This window comes from Tachypleus tridentatus, chromosome 9, assembly GCF_004210375.1.
Source record: "Tachypleus tridentatus isolate NWPU-2018 chromosome 9, ASM421037v1, whole genome shotgun sequence".
In the NCBI taxonomy this organism is placed as follows: Eukaryota; Metazoa; Arthropoda; class Merostomata; order Xiphosura; family Limulidae; genus Tachypleus; species Tachypleus tridentatus.
The window spans coordinates 101962312-101977401 of record NC_134833.1 but is presented as its reverse complement, the minus strand read 5'-3'; the positions used below and the strand labels follow the sequence as shown (position 1 = coordinate 101977401).

Below are 15090 nucleotides of genomic sequence, written 5' to 3'. Positions count from 1 at the left end.
GCTAGTAACGTGTCAAATGATGATGTGAAGTCTACATGTGATCAGTCTATTCCTGTTAGTAACATGTCTAATGATTATGTGAATCTACAGGTGATCAGTCTATTTCTTATAGTAACATTACTAATGATTATGTGAACTAGTCTACATGTGATCAGTTTATTTCTACTAGTAACATGTCTATGATTATGTGAAGTGGTTTGCATGTGATCAGTTTATTTCTACTAGTAACATGTCTATGATTATGTAAAGTGGTCTGCATGTGATCAGTTTATTTCTACTAGTAACATGTCTATGATTATGTGAAGTGGTCTACATGTGATCAGTTTATTTCTACTAGTAACATGTCTTATGATTATGTAAAGTGGTCTGCATGTGATCAGTTTATTTCTACTAGTAACATGTCTTATGACTTGTAAAGTGGTCTGCATGTGATCAGTTTATTTCTACTAGTAACATGTCTTATGATTATGTAAAGTGGTCTGCATGTGATCAGTTTATTTCTACTAGTAACATGTCTTATGATTATGTAAAGTGGTCTGCATGTGATCAGTTTATTTCTACTAGTAACATGTCTTATGATTATGTAAAGTGGTCTGCATGTGATCAGTTTATTTCTACTAGTAACATGTCTATGATTATGTGAAGTGGTCTACATGTGATCAGCTTATTCCTGCTAATTGGGTAACAGACGGTTAGCACGTCTGTTTCGATCCGATAATTACATTTATAAGGTAAATAAGCTCTTCTGACTGCAGACAGTATGCTCGAAGCTCGATATTTTTTATGAGAGAATAACAAACAAACAAGTGATTTAGCACTGAATGCTCGCAGCATATAGCGCAGACATTCACGGAAAGACGCACATAAATAGCAGACATTGAAAGAAAGTGCTTTTGTGTTACATATTCACGTAACATCTACTGGAAAGTATCATTAGATAGCTAGCATAGATAGCCCTCTAGTAGTTATGAGGAAAAAAAAAACAAAACAGAAACAATTGTTTCACAAAAGGTTTGTATGTACTTCTATGTTTGAATCACATCCAAACAGTTTAACAGCCAGAACGTTTCATTTCAACTTACGCCTTTTTTTTTTAACCGAACGACAAAAATTATGCAAATCTTCCAGTTTAAATTACATCCACATTTGACTGTTAGGAAATGTGTACATCCGTTTATCTTAATAATATCCACAGCTTTCTTAACACAACATATAATGTATTGTTACTACAAACACACAATAAGTTATTTTATCTAGAATTCCCCTTCTTTATTTAAGTCAAGTATTGATTGTTTGTCTTGATTTACACAGAGCTTATAGCGTTAAATGACAGAGCAGTAGCTTCTGTTATAGAATTGTGCATCAAGATTTGCCAATTATGTTGTTAATATCTGCAAATTTATTTCTATAAACTTGTTCATTCATTATTTTCTCTTCTAAAGAATCCATTAGTGATAAAAAAATGTGTTGAAATTCATTGGTAGACTTGTTTACGACGTTTCCTGTATATGGGTGTGTGTTTGAATGTGTTTCTTAGTTCAGATACATATCTCTAAACTTTTTTTTTAACATCATGACACGTGCATCACAATTATATAAAATGTGATTCTCCTATTATGTCTTCAATGATAATGTTAGATGTACTGACCTGGATTAAGTAAACGAGGTTTGTTGTCTTCATAGGGATAATAATTAAATAGATATTCTTCAATAGGTTCATTATTTGAGGTGGTATGAATTAATTTCGTCTCGGACCTGTATATGTTTTGTCGTTATCATTATAAGACAGCAAATGGTTCTTTCGTAATCCGTCCTATAACAGACATGCACACGGGTAATGATCCGAAGACATTGGATGGATTCTGTCAAGCTCGCCTCTCTTATGGTGACGATAACTAGACGCTTACTTTTAAAGGGTTATGTCTGTACGAAAGCGGTTAAATAAGCTACGTTGAATATCAGAAGGGCCATGTATAACACGATTGCTTTAGGCATTTTTGATCATGATTTCTTCCAATCGTGCAGAACATGTTTCTTTATAACTACTGCATATCTCTTCCTTTTTTATGACGCTATACTACGAAAGTCTTTCTTTTCCTGGTAAAACTAAATACCGGTTATTTTCTGGTTTTGCGAGTGTTAGAAAACCGTACTAATACGCACTGTTATGTCAGTATAAAGACCTTCCGTGAAAGATAAAGGATTTAGCGAGTTTTCAGTCGGCAGTGTTCGCTATTCATGTCCATACGGTTGGTGAAGCTGTTAAAACGTTATTTTTGCGATACATGTAAGCAGATTTCACCAACATTTTACTCTTAGAGTGTTCTGTTTTCTGTCTTTATATGGTAATGTATCATATCCTGCGTTGAACGGTAAAATCACAGAGGGTAATAGTTTTAACTTGTTCTCATTGTACAGAATTACCCCGAGTGTAATTTATACGCAATATCTTTAAAATTAAAACATATTCAGTTTTCTTCTTTAACACCATAGCTATAAAGGAAGATTAGCCCCACCACCCTCGTGGGAAATGCGTTATTTATTTCTGTCACCGCATTCTTTACTTCGTAGAAGCTGTTACTTATTTCTGTCGCCGCATTCTTTCCTTTGTAAAAACTGTTTCTTATTTCTGTCGCCGCATTCTTTATTTCGAAGAAGCTGTTACTTATTTCTGTCGCCGCATTCTTTACTTCGAAAAAGCTGTTACTTATTTCTGTCGTCGCATTATTTACTTTGTAGAAACTATTTCTTATTTTCGTCGTCGCATTCTTTACTTTGTAGAAACGGTTTCATATTTCTGTCGCCGCGTTCTTTACTTTGTAGAAACGGTTTCTTTTTTCTGTCGCCGCGTTCTTTACTTTGTAGAAAAGGTTTCTTATTTCTGTCGCCGCATTCTTTACTTTGTAGAAACTATTTCTTATTTCGTCGTCGCATTATTTACTTTGTGGAAACGGTTTCTTATTTCTGTCGCCGCATTCTTTAGTTTGTTGAAACTCTTTCTTATATTTGTCGTCGCATTCTTTACTTTGCAGAAACGGTTTCTTATTTCTTTTGCCGCCTTCTTTACTTTGGAGAAATTGTTTCTTATTTCTGTCGTAGCATTCTTCACTTTGTAAAAACTGTTGCTTATTTCTGTCGCCGCATTCTTTACTTCTTAGAAGCTGTTACTTATTTCTGTCGCCGCATTCTTTACTTTGTAGAAACTGTTGCTTCTGTCGTTACATTCTTTACTTTGTAGAAGCTGTTACTTATTTCTGTCGCCGCATTCTTTACTTTATAAAAACTGTTTTTATTTTTGTTGCCGCATTTTTACTTTGTAGAAACTTTTTTTTATTTCTGTCGCCGCATTCTTTACTTTATAAAAACTGTTTTTTATTTCTGTCGTCGCATTCTTTACTTTGTAGAAACGGTTTCATATTTCTGTCGCCGATTCTTTACTTTGTAGAAACGGTTTCTTATTTCTGTCGCCGCGTTCTTTACTTTGTAGAAAAGATTTCTTATTTCTGTCGCCGCATTCTTTACTTCGAAGAAGCTGTCGTTTTATTCTTATTTCTGTTTTAGTCGCATTCTTTGTAGAAACTTTGTATTTCTGCTGTTTACTTATTTTTCTTATTGCGCCGCATTTTTACTTTATTGTTTCTTATTTCTGCATAATCAACTAGTGTAAAGGAGTTTGTGCTCGTTGAACAAAAAAAGTCAAAATTATTTTCAGTTCTTCAGAAATATTAAGTTTATTTTGTAACTTAAAAAAGTTGTAGAGATTATGTAATTTTGTAAGATAATTGTTTTTTCCTTTTATTTACTGATAGTAAAGTTTATATATGTGTACATATATATATATATATAAATATATATACATACATTATTGATGGTATACGTACAGATAATATAAAAGTAGTTTTAAATAAATATTTACAATGAATCTTTGAAATGAGGTTAATATACATCGTTTTTTTTATGTATGTGAGCGTTTATGTAAAAACTAAAATGTAAAAATGCTCTCTTGTGGTAAATAAATTCGTTCTTGTAAAAGATCTGGCTGTGATTTACTGTTTAGTGTGTTGTGTTGTCGTTTAGAGTCTAACGTTTGAAACGTGATGCCGCTGTGGTCAAGTGGTTAATTTGTTGGGCTGTCGTTTAAGATCTAATGTTTGAAACGTGATGCCGCTGTGGTCTAGTGGCTAATATGTTAGGCTGTACTTTGAAAGGTCCAAGGCTTGAAACGTGATGCTACTATGGTTTATTGGTGAGTGTGTTTGAAGGGTCCAAGGTTCGAGACATGATTCTGCAGAAAACACTTCGACCTTATAGTTGTTGGAGCGTTATAAACGTGACAGGTAATCCGTTATTTGGTTTTATGAATATATATGTAGAAAAGATATATCTTTCGACGGGTTCTTCTCGCTAGTTCCCTTTTCTCTGGTAAGTAATTCAAAATTAGAAATTGCTATATTTGAACCAAGGATGTCTTTGCGCATAAGGACATTCTTCTTTTAAATTCCTTTCTTGTAGAATACATTTTATTAAAGAGTCGGGATAGCTCGTCTAATATTGTAGCAAAATACACATTTATTTATTGAGTAGTTATACTAATTTGGCGAACATTACTCACCGAGTCGTGTTTAAGAAAGATAATGCGCTGTGTAGAGACAAAGTACATGCAATGCTGTACGGTTAACAACTGATATTATTGATACCTTACAACGTTTTTATGCAGTAGTAGTCCCATTACTTTACGATGTATTTTTATTAGCTCTCAAGCTGATAGAAATACAGTTAGAATCTAACGTAATTATGAAAATAAATAGCTGAGCTGTTTAGTTAGTGCTTTAAGCTCCGAAAAGTTTGATTTGTATTTGTGTTACATGCTTAAAGAGAATATTTTAACATAATTTAAACAAAACACAAAATATTTGTACAGCTTATGATAGCATAGTTAATGTTAAAATATTTCAGATATTAAATGGTTATTTTGTGGGTCATCACTTTAATAACCTAATACTGTTTCTAGCAAATGCAGCTATTTAGACGTGATAATCAAACCATGTATTAGTACTTAAAAACATATAAATGTCAACAATCATATTAAATTTTTTTTACACATACCCTTTTCCATTAATAACACGAATTATAACAAGTGCTTGTTATATTTAAGTCATTCATTCATATTGATTATGTTTTGTATATAATCAATATAAATGTCAGATATCTTACTATTTAATATCACAAGGGACATTTCAGTTATTTGTGTTTTTATTGTCGTTGTGAACCATAAACCAACCTAATCCTTGTCAGTATTAATACTTGTTTTCTGTGTCTTGATCTCCTGAATTTTCATTACTGTACGCATACTGACATTACAGTTGTGATAACAAAACTGGTTTCACAAGCTAAATAGAAGAAAATTACTTTTAAGCTGGCAAACAAATGTGAAAGTGACCGTGATATAACGGCGCGAGATAAATCATGTTCTCATCTCGGACTGCATGAAGAGCTGTTGAGTATTCATTCATTGTCAGTTTTAGAGAAAGTCCGTGTCTGCCACTTGTCAATAAGTTTTCACCTAGTGTCGGACGATTTAGTTAACCAAAAATATTTCTCTACCGAGTGACAACATGGTAGTTCCTTCTGAACGATCTTTATGAAACTGGTTGTAGAATAACATATTACCTGTTTTTATTCTTGAAATAATGATAAAGACTTTACCTTTCTTAAAGCTGGTGTAACAGATCCAGTGTGTGTGTCTGCCAGGTTTAACATTTCCACACATTGATTGAGGATATTATCTTACTTCTGACAGTTCTGATGTATGGCCTAGTACTCTTAAAACATGTCTCAAGGATTGTAATTATTTTCACATTTAAGAGAGGAAACCCATTGAGAACAAATCATCCTGCTTCGATCAAGTCTACAAACTTTTTCCCAAAATTTTACTTTGAGGCATTTTTCTTCCATCTGTTTATTGATTGATCAATAAATATCTTACGTTACCAAAATTGATTACTAAATTCATTTCCTGGATAATTACCTGAATTTTGTCAAATAAAGATATTTAATAGACGGCCAAAGTTGTCCCTTAATAATAATAATCAGAGCGTTGATGATACTTTGTGGTTAAATCAATTTCATTAGAACTTATACAGTATTTTTTATGGAGACAAGTGTGTGATATGAGCAGTGCCTTTGAAACTAAAACGGTTAAATTGTTCTGATACTAAAGTTCAGTTAGAGTTTCGTCTTTATATAACATGTATCCCGACTAATTTTTTTATGTGTGACTTTACGTAGGTTAACACTCATGAAATACGTTTATTATAAAACAAATGTCGATGTGTTAAGCTGGTAATACGCGTATAGCAAATTGTGAGTATAAAACTCACAAGACTGGGAACGTACAAAACAGTGAAAGTATCCTTCATGATAAGACATATGAAATAGTTTGTGTGTAACTCTATTTTTTACATAGATTACTGACTTCAAAAACTATCCTATTTTATCTATACCACTAATAAAAATGTTGCAAGAGATTCCTTAGATTTCTGTTATAAACCTTTTAGATGACTTAGTTTGAAATCTGTTACGTCCCTCTGTATAAACTTCTTTTCAGCCACTGTTATAGTTTTCGCAGAAACCAACAAAATCCGTCGCATAAAGTCACGGAAACTTTTTTAAAATGGAAATACTGGTCTTTTCGTGTTTTTTTTTTAATGCGATAAATCAACTGACGTTTTCTTTACTGACATTTAATATGTTTATTTTTGTCCTAGAAATCAGTACTTAATGTCCAACACAGATTAACATTCTCATGTGACGAGATAGGAATAAACAAAGTATCATAGTTTGTAACGTATGAGATTTTACGAAATTTGTTTAGTTGTGAATCACCAAAAAATAATTCTGAAGTACTACACATAATGAGGTATTCCTATCATAAGTGTAATATCATAGCATGGTCATCACTCAGTAATAAAAGAAAAACAGGGTAATCGAAGAGTAAGTTACAGTTAAATGATAGGATAAATAAATAGATTTTTAAGGTAGCGACACAGAGACAAATAAACGTATCAATCAATATACATTTGTATATCACAAAGAAGGATAAGATATTTGGTTGGTTGTTAATCAAGTTAAAATATTAGTCGATTGAAATAAGAAAGCGTGCTCTTCAAGCTTGTTAAATCATATTAAACTCGATAAATAATTGACTTGGCCGTCCATCTTTTATCGTTGTGTAAAACACATTGTTGAGCAGAAGATAATGGTGTTCTGCCCCATCTTCTCGTGACTTATTCATTGATAACACATTATCATTAGAAAAAATAATTGTAAATTCTATTTGCATAGTTTAGAATTGTGTACAGAACTAGTCTCTGATCCTTCTCTGTATTTTTATCTCATTCCCAAACTATTGTAAACAGGTTCGTTCATTTATCGAAGTTGTGAGAGGAAAACTTAAAAAAACTGGTAAAGTTTGCCCTTCACATACATCAAGTTCAGTGGAACTCGCTAATGACATAGTTAAACAAATTACTGGTAAAGCAGTGATTGTGACGTTTTCGTGGACTGTAGCCAATTCCTTTTATTCTGATGCGCTAAAAAGGAGAGATTTTAACAATCAATGCAAACGTGACACTTCTCAGAAACTTTTCGATATTATGTGGTCATAGACGATAATTATAAGGTGTATTATTAATAGCCATTTTGTAATAATGTTTCAAAATTTACCAACATTTAAGCGCAGCCAGATAAAGAAAAAGTTACCACTACAACTATATAGCTATTAGAATGTCATACAAACTAGGAATTAATTAAGAGATAATTAGAAATTTGGAGTTTTAAATACCTTTAAATCATTGGGTACTGTTGCTAAGTCCTCTGTTAAAAGTTTTGTTTGAATATTCGGTGTAACTTGTTTGCATTCGGACGAGTCACGAGTGCTTCATCATGCGCGTAGTACAGGGCAGGAAACGTATTTGGTTTAAGGTAAACTTGATACCCACGAAAAGTTTGTTTGTTTGTTTTTGAATTTCGCGCAAAGCTACACGAGGGCTATCTGCGCTAGTCGTCCCTAATTTAGCAGTGTAAGAATAGAAGGGAGGGCAACTAATCATCACCACCCACCGCCAACTCTTGGGCTACTCCTTCACCAACGAATAGTAGGATTGACCGTCACTTATAACGCTCCAACGGCTGAAAAGGCAAGCATGTTTAGTGCCACGGGGATTCGAACCCGCGAGCCTCAGATTACGAGTCGAACGCCTTAACCCACCTTGCCATGCCGGGTCCCCACGAAAAGACAATCGACTGCATCAGATCGTAATGCGTTTCCATCTGCAGTTGAGCACGATGTTTAAAAATAAGAGTTTATTTGTTACAGATATTTACTTTTACTACATGGTGTAAATTACACACAACACGTCAACATAGTGATAAGATTTTCTAAACCCGCGTCTACATTCATGTGAAGCAGCAATGTATGCAAGTCGTACATACCTTCTTGTCTAGACAGTTTCAAAATGTGTGACATTAATTATTTAGCACTGATTTTAATTATTAATAAAGTACCATGTTTATGTTGGGTCCCTGATTTCAAATAGCACATTGATGTAAATATTTACTTCAACCTTGGTTTACAGCATGGTATTTTAGTTTATTCCTTATATTTGTTTCCAATTGGACTAACGTCCATTTGATTATTAATAGAGTATGAGGTTAAAGTCTCACTGATTTTTAAAAGAAAATTTTGTTTGTGCTTAATGTTCAAGTTTCTAACATTAAAGTTTGGCATAGCCAGGTGGGTTAAAGCGTTCGACTCGTAATATGAGGGTCGCGGGTTCGACTCTCCGTCGCACCAAACATGCTCGCCCTTTCAGCCGTGGAGGCATTATAATGTGACGGTCAATCCCAGTATTCGTTGGTAAAAGAGTAGCCCATGAGTTGGCGGTAGGTGGTGGTGACTAGCTGCTTTCCCTCTAGTCTTACACTGCTAAATTAGGGGCAGCTAGCGCAGATAGCCCTTGAGTAGCTTTGCGCGAAATTCAAAACAAACCAAATTCTAACACTTTTTCTAACCTTTTTAAGTTTATTTAAATACGTGGTTTCTAACACTACATTTTTTTCTGATATTTGGTTTCTGTTGGGGCAGTTTTCTGTTGTGTGTTTTTTTAATACATTTCTTGATAGTTTTTGATAGGACATACTTTCAGATTTTTGTTTCTTAGCAGATGTAATAGTTCGTTTTTGACACATTAGTTTATTATACTTGACTTTTAACTCTTTATTTTGTGTTTGTGTAAAATGTAATTGATAATGCGTGAGATCTTATATTCAAGCTGCTGTTGCTATACGAACAGGATGATGCAAAAATTACGTTGTATCATAATTAATAGCTGTTCAGTGTTGACTACTGGTATCAATCTTACAACATAATCATTCCCACACGTTTTTGAAAGGTTAACAAATTGGTTAGCATCCAATTCTGTGGTAAAATGTAAAGGATTAGTGAAACATAAAGATGACTTAAGAAATCCTTGTGAGGGTAAAACCTAGAAATACCATGATGGTGCTCAAATTTTATACGATCCTTTTAAATTATTTGGATTATAAGGTGTATTGCTGACACATCATTTCTTACATTCAAACCGAAATGTTTTGAAGTCAGGGTGAGGAATATCGGTTGGGGTTGAGAGAAGTCAGATAGAAGCCGGCTTTTGGGTCAGTTTTTAAGATATTAGGGGATTGCATCACTCTAATTCATTAAAAATTATTGGAGTGAGCGACCTCTTTCTTCTTCAAATGGTGTCAAGATTACGGAATTCACTACAATGTTACAGCCCTGGTTATGGAAAATATGTCTCGAAAGTGGGAAAAAATAGGGACCTATTCGGGTGGGTTTGAAAAAGGAATATAAAAGACAAAAGTTTAACAAGAGAGAAATAGGACAGAAAGATGCGAGAAAGAATGAACAAATCGAGAGAGGCGATGGAAGAAAGTAATATGGTGCCAGTAAGAAACAAACCTCGCTCTAAAGCTATGTATTCATTAGTTATAGTAATAAATAGTAATGTTTACATTAGTGTGAGTAAGTTCATTATCGGAATATGTAAATCTAAATGAAGATGATGGACATAAAAAGGGATAGTTACGTGCAAAGATAGCAGGATCAAAATGGTATGCGATAGGAATGTCTGCGTAAGTGTGCAATACCCGATTCGTAAGGGATTGTTGAGTAAATTCGACCTCCTTTTCTAAAACGGTGTTGCATATATTATATGTGCAATTCTTGGTTTGCGAGTACAGTATTGAAACTTGCCATCGTTAGAATAGTTTTTCATTGTTGGCTGGTATTTAATCAGGATATTGCGTTCACTTTCGTTTTGGAATAATGAATTCACTACCTTCATTACAAACAGCCAATTCTAGCGGTAAAGAGTTGTACCAGTGTTTACATTATAATAAAATTGTGAAGACTGTAGACCAAAAGAAATGGTTAGTGCTTTTAATTATATGTAAATTTAACAACCCATTTGCGTTGACTATGAATACGTCACAGTAAAGATTAATAAGGTAACTAACTGATAGTTTGCACTGGTCTGAGCACGTGAACAGGGTGAATATCATTGAGAGTGCTTTTTAAACTAATTTCAAACATAAACAAGAAGAAATCCTCAATAGCCGTGACTGTAATTGGATATCAAATTGGTCAAGAAATGGAGCTACGAGTTGAAAGTTTGTAATTGAAAGCAATAAAAACTCGAGAGTCATTCTATGCGCCGTTATGTCGCGGTTAAAAATTATGTAACCATTTTAAAAACACAAAATAAAGTAGTCGTATGCTTTTGAAAAATGAAAACATGGGCAAGTACTCTTACTTTTTATCAGAAAAATAAAAATATTTTTTAATTATCATTTTAAAGCTTTGAATTATTAGCCTTCGAAACTCCTGTGGACGCAGATGTTCTTTACAATGATCAAAGCTATTAAAAGCTTGAGTTATAAATTGAAGAAATTGTTTTGAAGGAAGAAAACCTCCTTCTTAAAAGAAGAAAATCATTTATCTTAGATTTTTTAAATAACAATAATGTTGTAAACGTACATCTTTCTTCATATTCATGTCGCCAGTTTACCGTACAAATGGTTGATTAAATTAAATAGAAAAAAAATGAAGTTAACTGTGAAATGAAGTAGCTAAAACCTGAAGACAAAAATATATAAAAATTAAAATCTTATTTTAAAGGAAAGGATAGTACATAATGAGGATGTGTGTAAAGATTTGTTTTACAATACAGAATAACCAGATTTATTTAACTGATAGGTTTGTTGGAATGTTCAAATTTAATAAGCTGAAAAATATGACGTCAGTTTTTTTTATTTCTCCTTATAGAATATTTAAAAAATCATTGGTTTATTTTAAACATTTTATTTTCAGTTCACGCACTTAAATTATCTTTAATAACAAAGATAGAATGTAAAGTAAAGTACTTTCCTTAACTTTTCTCTTCACGTGGTTTGAGCGTGTCAGCATGATGGTGATTTTGTTGAACTGTGTCACTCTGGGCATGTATCAACCGTGTGTTGACGAGATGTGCACCACCAGTCGCTGCAGGATATTGCAGGTATTTGATCATCTCATATTTGCCTTTTTTGCCCTGGAGATGATGATCAAGGTGCTGGCAATGGGATTTCTGGGAAAGGGGGCATACCTGGCTGAAACGTGGAATCGCCTGGACGGCTTCATCGTCGTGGCAGGGTAAGTAGCTATTTTACTTTAATATTATTGTGATGAACTATGCATGAACTTTATTGTTTTTAAGCTTTGTTCCATTGAAATGCTTTCGTCAGGTAAAAAATATATTAATCGTAAAATTACTTAAGTAATGTCAGAGGAAAAGTGACAATCTTATGATTCTAGGTTTAATATAGTTATACCCTTGTTTTTTGTTTGTTTTTTACATAGTACGAGACCAACAGGAGATTTTGAAATATTATTTGACTGTTTATGAAACTTTTGAACCGTGAAAGCTCTCCATAATGTTGATTGATGTATTATACATTCATTTTTCGATCTGTAGAGAAACACTAATAAGTCCCCAAAACATTAATTAGACATGCAATTTATTTTATGTGCATAAAAGAGCAAATAAACAAATACAAAGAAACACTGAAATATTAATAATTTATTTACATATTAGTCGTTTAATATAGGGTAGGTCAGTAGAATAACCTTAAAACAAAATAGTCTACTTCGTGAGTGAGTGAAATATCAAATCATTGTGACGATTCAGTCAGTGTACACCAGTCTCTCGGTGTACGGAAAGACAATAAAATTCCACAAAACCTTGAATGATGCTTTGATAAAAAAAAAAAAAAGAGAAATAAACAGAAGACGATCATTGAAGGTTACACGCAGCAGGAAGTAATTAAAACGTTTGTTAATATGATATTCATAGCGTCTTTGAAGTTCATCATTGGTGCGAAAAAAACCCCAAAACACGAGTTTTGTATGTATTAAAAAATCTGATGTTCTATATCGATTTAGGAAACTGCTTTCGGTATATCAGTTCGAGATAATGTGAACATTTAAATGCACATAAGAAGTCGATTTAAACAAGTGTCAAGGAGTAAAATTTTACAACGCTCAAATTATCCTCCGTTAGGCCCTGCATATCAATATTTGCATAGGAAGGAACATGTGTTAACACTTTTTTCTTTGATATCGAATTGTTTGTTTGTTTGTTTTGGAATTTCGCACAAAGCTACTCGAGGGCTATCTGTGCTAGCCGTCCCTAATTTAGCAGTGTAAGACTAGAGGGAAGGCAGCTAGTCATCACCACCCACCGCCAACTCTTGGGCTACTATTTTACCAACGAATAGTGGGATTGACCGTCACATTATACACCCCCACGGCTGGGAGGGCGAGCATGTTTAGCACGACGGGGGCGCGAACCCGCGACCCTCGGATTACGAGTCGCACGCCTTACGCGCTAGGCCATGCCGGGCCTTGATATCGAAGGTGATGCGTTACTCTCTCAGTTGTTAAGGTGTTTATGTATTTACATTGGAGTGCCGACAGATCTTTCCGTGCCTGTAACAGAGTCGTTTGCAAAACATCTTAAGAGTCTTGTGCCCTCCATAATTAAAAAGTTGACACATCTATGTCTACTTCCACCCCTGTCCCTACCACTCCTTCCAGTGATTGTTCAGTTTCACTTCCTTCAGGTTCAAGTGTTTCCTTGGGTTGTACACCCTTGTGCAAATTAATTGAAACAAGAGGGAAAATTACGATTTTTTCAATTTTTTGCGTTTTATTTCTGAGAATCCAAAAATGACTCACAAATTAATAAATGATATGACCGCCATTATTTTTCAGAAGATTATTAATCCGCTTATGCATCGAGTCCACGAGTTGACTGCAATCTTTACCAATTTTTGGATCGCGGTACCACACCTCAATTATGGCCTCAATTAGCTTATCTTTCGTAGTACAGTCTTTTTCCAAAATTCTTTCTTTACAAATCGCCCAAAGATTTTCAATAGGATTTAAGTCCGGAGAGTTTCCAGGCCAGTCCTGCACCTTTACTCGCATTGTAGTCATAAAATTCTTCACAAGTTTCGATGTGTGGCACGGAGCCAGATCTTGCTGAAAAATGCCAGATCTATCTGGAAATCTCTTTTTTAATTCTGGAACGACTCTTCTCTGGAAAACTTCGATATACTGTGGTCCTCGCATCATACCTTCTACGATACACAAGCCTCCGACGCCATATTAGCTAAAAAAGCCCAAAACATCTTCTCTGAGGTATGTTTTACGAACTGATTGATGTGATATTCTCGAAATTTCTCATCTGGAGATCTGTGAACATGCAGACTCCTTTGACCCTGTACGTCACTGAATAACACCTTCCTCTATTGTTCTTGCGTCCAGTTGTTGTATTTTAGATTCCATTGATACCGTTTCTTCTTCATTGAGTTGGTAAGAAGTTGTTTTTTGACTGGTCTCCTTGCCCTTCTAACGCAATTTCGAATGACGCAATATTCATCAAAATTTGTCATATATCCCAAAAATAGATCGACCGTACTGCAAGACACAACTAATGATGCTGTCTGTGTGAAAAATGACTATTGAAGGAAATCAGCGGGTCCAGCGAGCCTACACCAGCCGCCATGCTGAAAATGTTGTAAAATGACCATTTGTTTCAATTAATTTGCACAAGGGTGTACCATCACTATTTGTTTTCTCCACCTGCCTCCTGAAGAGATCTATAATTGGTCAGATTTTGATGCTCTCACTGAGCAAATACCATCCCCTTTTTAGTACAGGGGGATTTTAATGGATATAATTTCCTTTGAAGAGAGACAGATTGTGGTCCAAGAGCGTATACTCTAAAGCACGAATCCTCCATCAATATTGGTTCTTATTCTTATTTTCAGGCACTCAGTCAGTCTTTTACTGTCATAGATCTTTCTATCTGCTCCCCTACAATTTCCCTTGCTTTTCTTGGAGAGTCCACGGTAATCCACTGGGCATTGATCATTTTCCTATCTTTTTGAGAGAGACTGGGCGTGGTTGGTGTCATCCGACTTGCATGCCTCGATGAAAGTTGGACCAGGCTAACTGGACTTCTTTCACCACTCTCTTAGAACTTTGTCTGCCATCGTGTGCAAGCCATCGATAGTTGACTGTGAGGCAACAGTAGCTGACTATATTGTCTGGGCAGCTACCCAGTGTATTCCTAAGCCCTCGACACGTTTCCCACAGTAACCTCGTTTTTGGTAGAATCCTGCCTGCTACATGACAATAAAAGCTCAATAACGGACGTGGGATACCTTTTCTAGACATCCCACAATTTTAAACTGCATCGCATTTCAGCAGGCTCGTGCATGTGCTCGGCAAGTCAGACATCAAAGCCAGATAGAATCTTGGATTAAATACATCTCTTGCATTTCTTGTACTACCAGTTCCACAATCTTATGAGACAAATTCGAAAGGTTAGTTGCCACTATCCTTCTGCCCCCTTTCAAACTTTCTTTCTAAGGCCAGAAAGTTTCTGATACCCAGAGCATCGCCAATATTCTTGGTGAAAGCTTTTC

General features: G+C 34.6%; 1 protein-coding gene across 1 annotated transcript in view; it reads left to right on the top strand.

Annotated features, from left to right (window-relative positions):
• LOC143225909 (voltage-dependent T-type calcium channel subunit alpha-1G-like) overlaps window positions 1–15090 on the top strand; it is a 277496-nt gene that overhangs the window by 100819 nt on the left and 161587 nt on the right. Inside the window, exon 2 of the mRNA XM_076456105.1 lies at window positions 11504–11749. Coding sequence (XP_076312220.1) covers window positions 11504–11749 — 246 coding nt within the window. The remainder of the gene's footprint in view (window positions 1–11503; window positions 11750–15090) is intronic.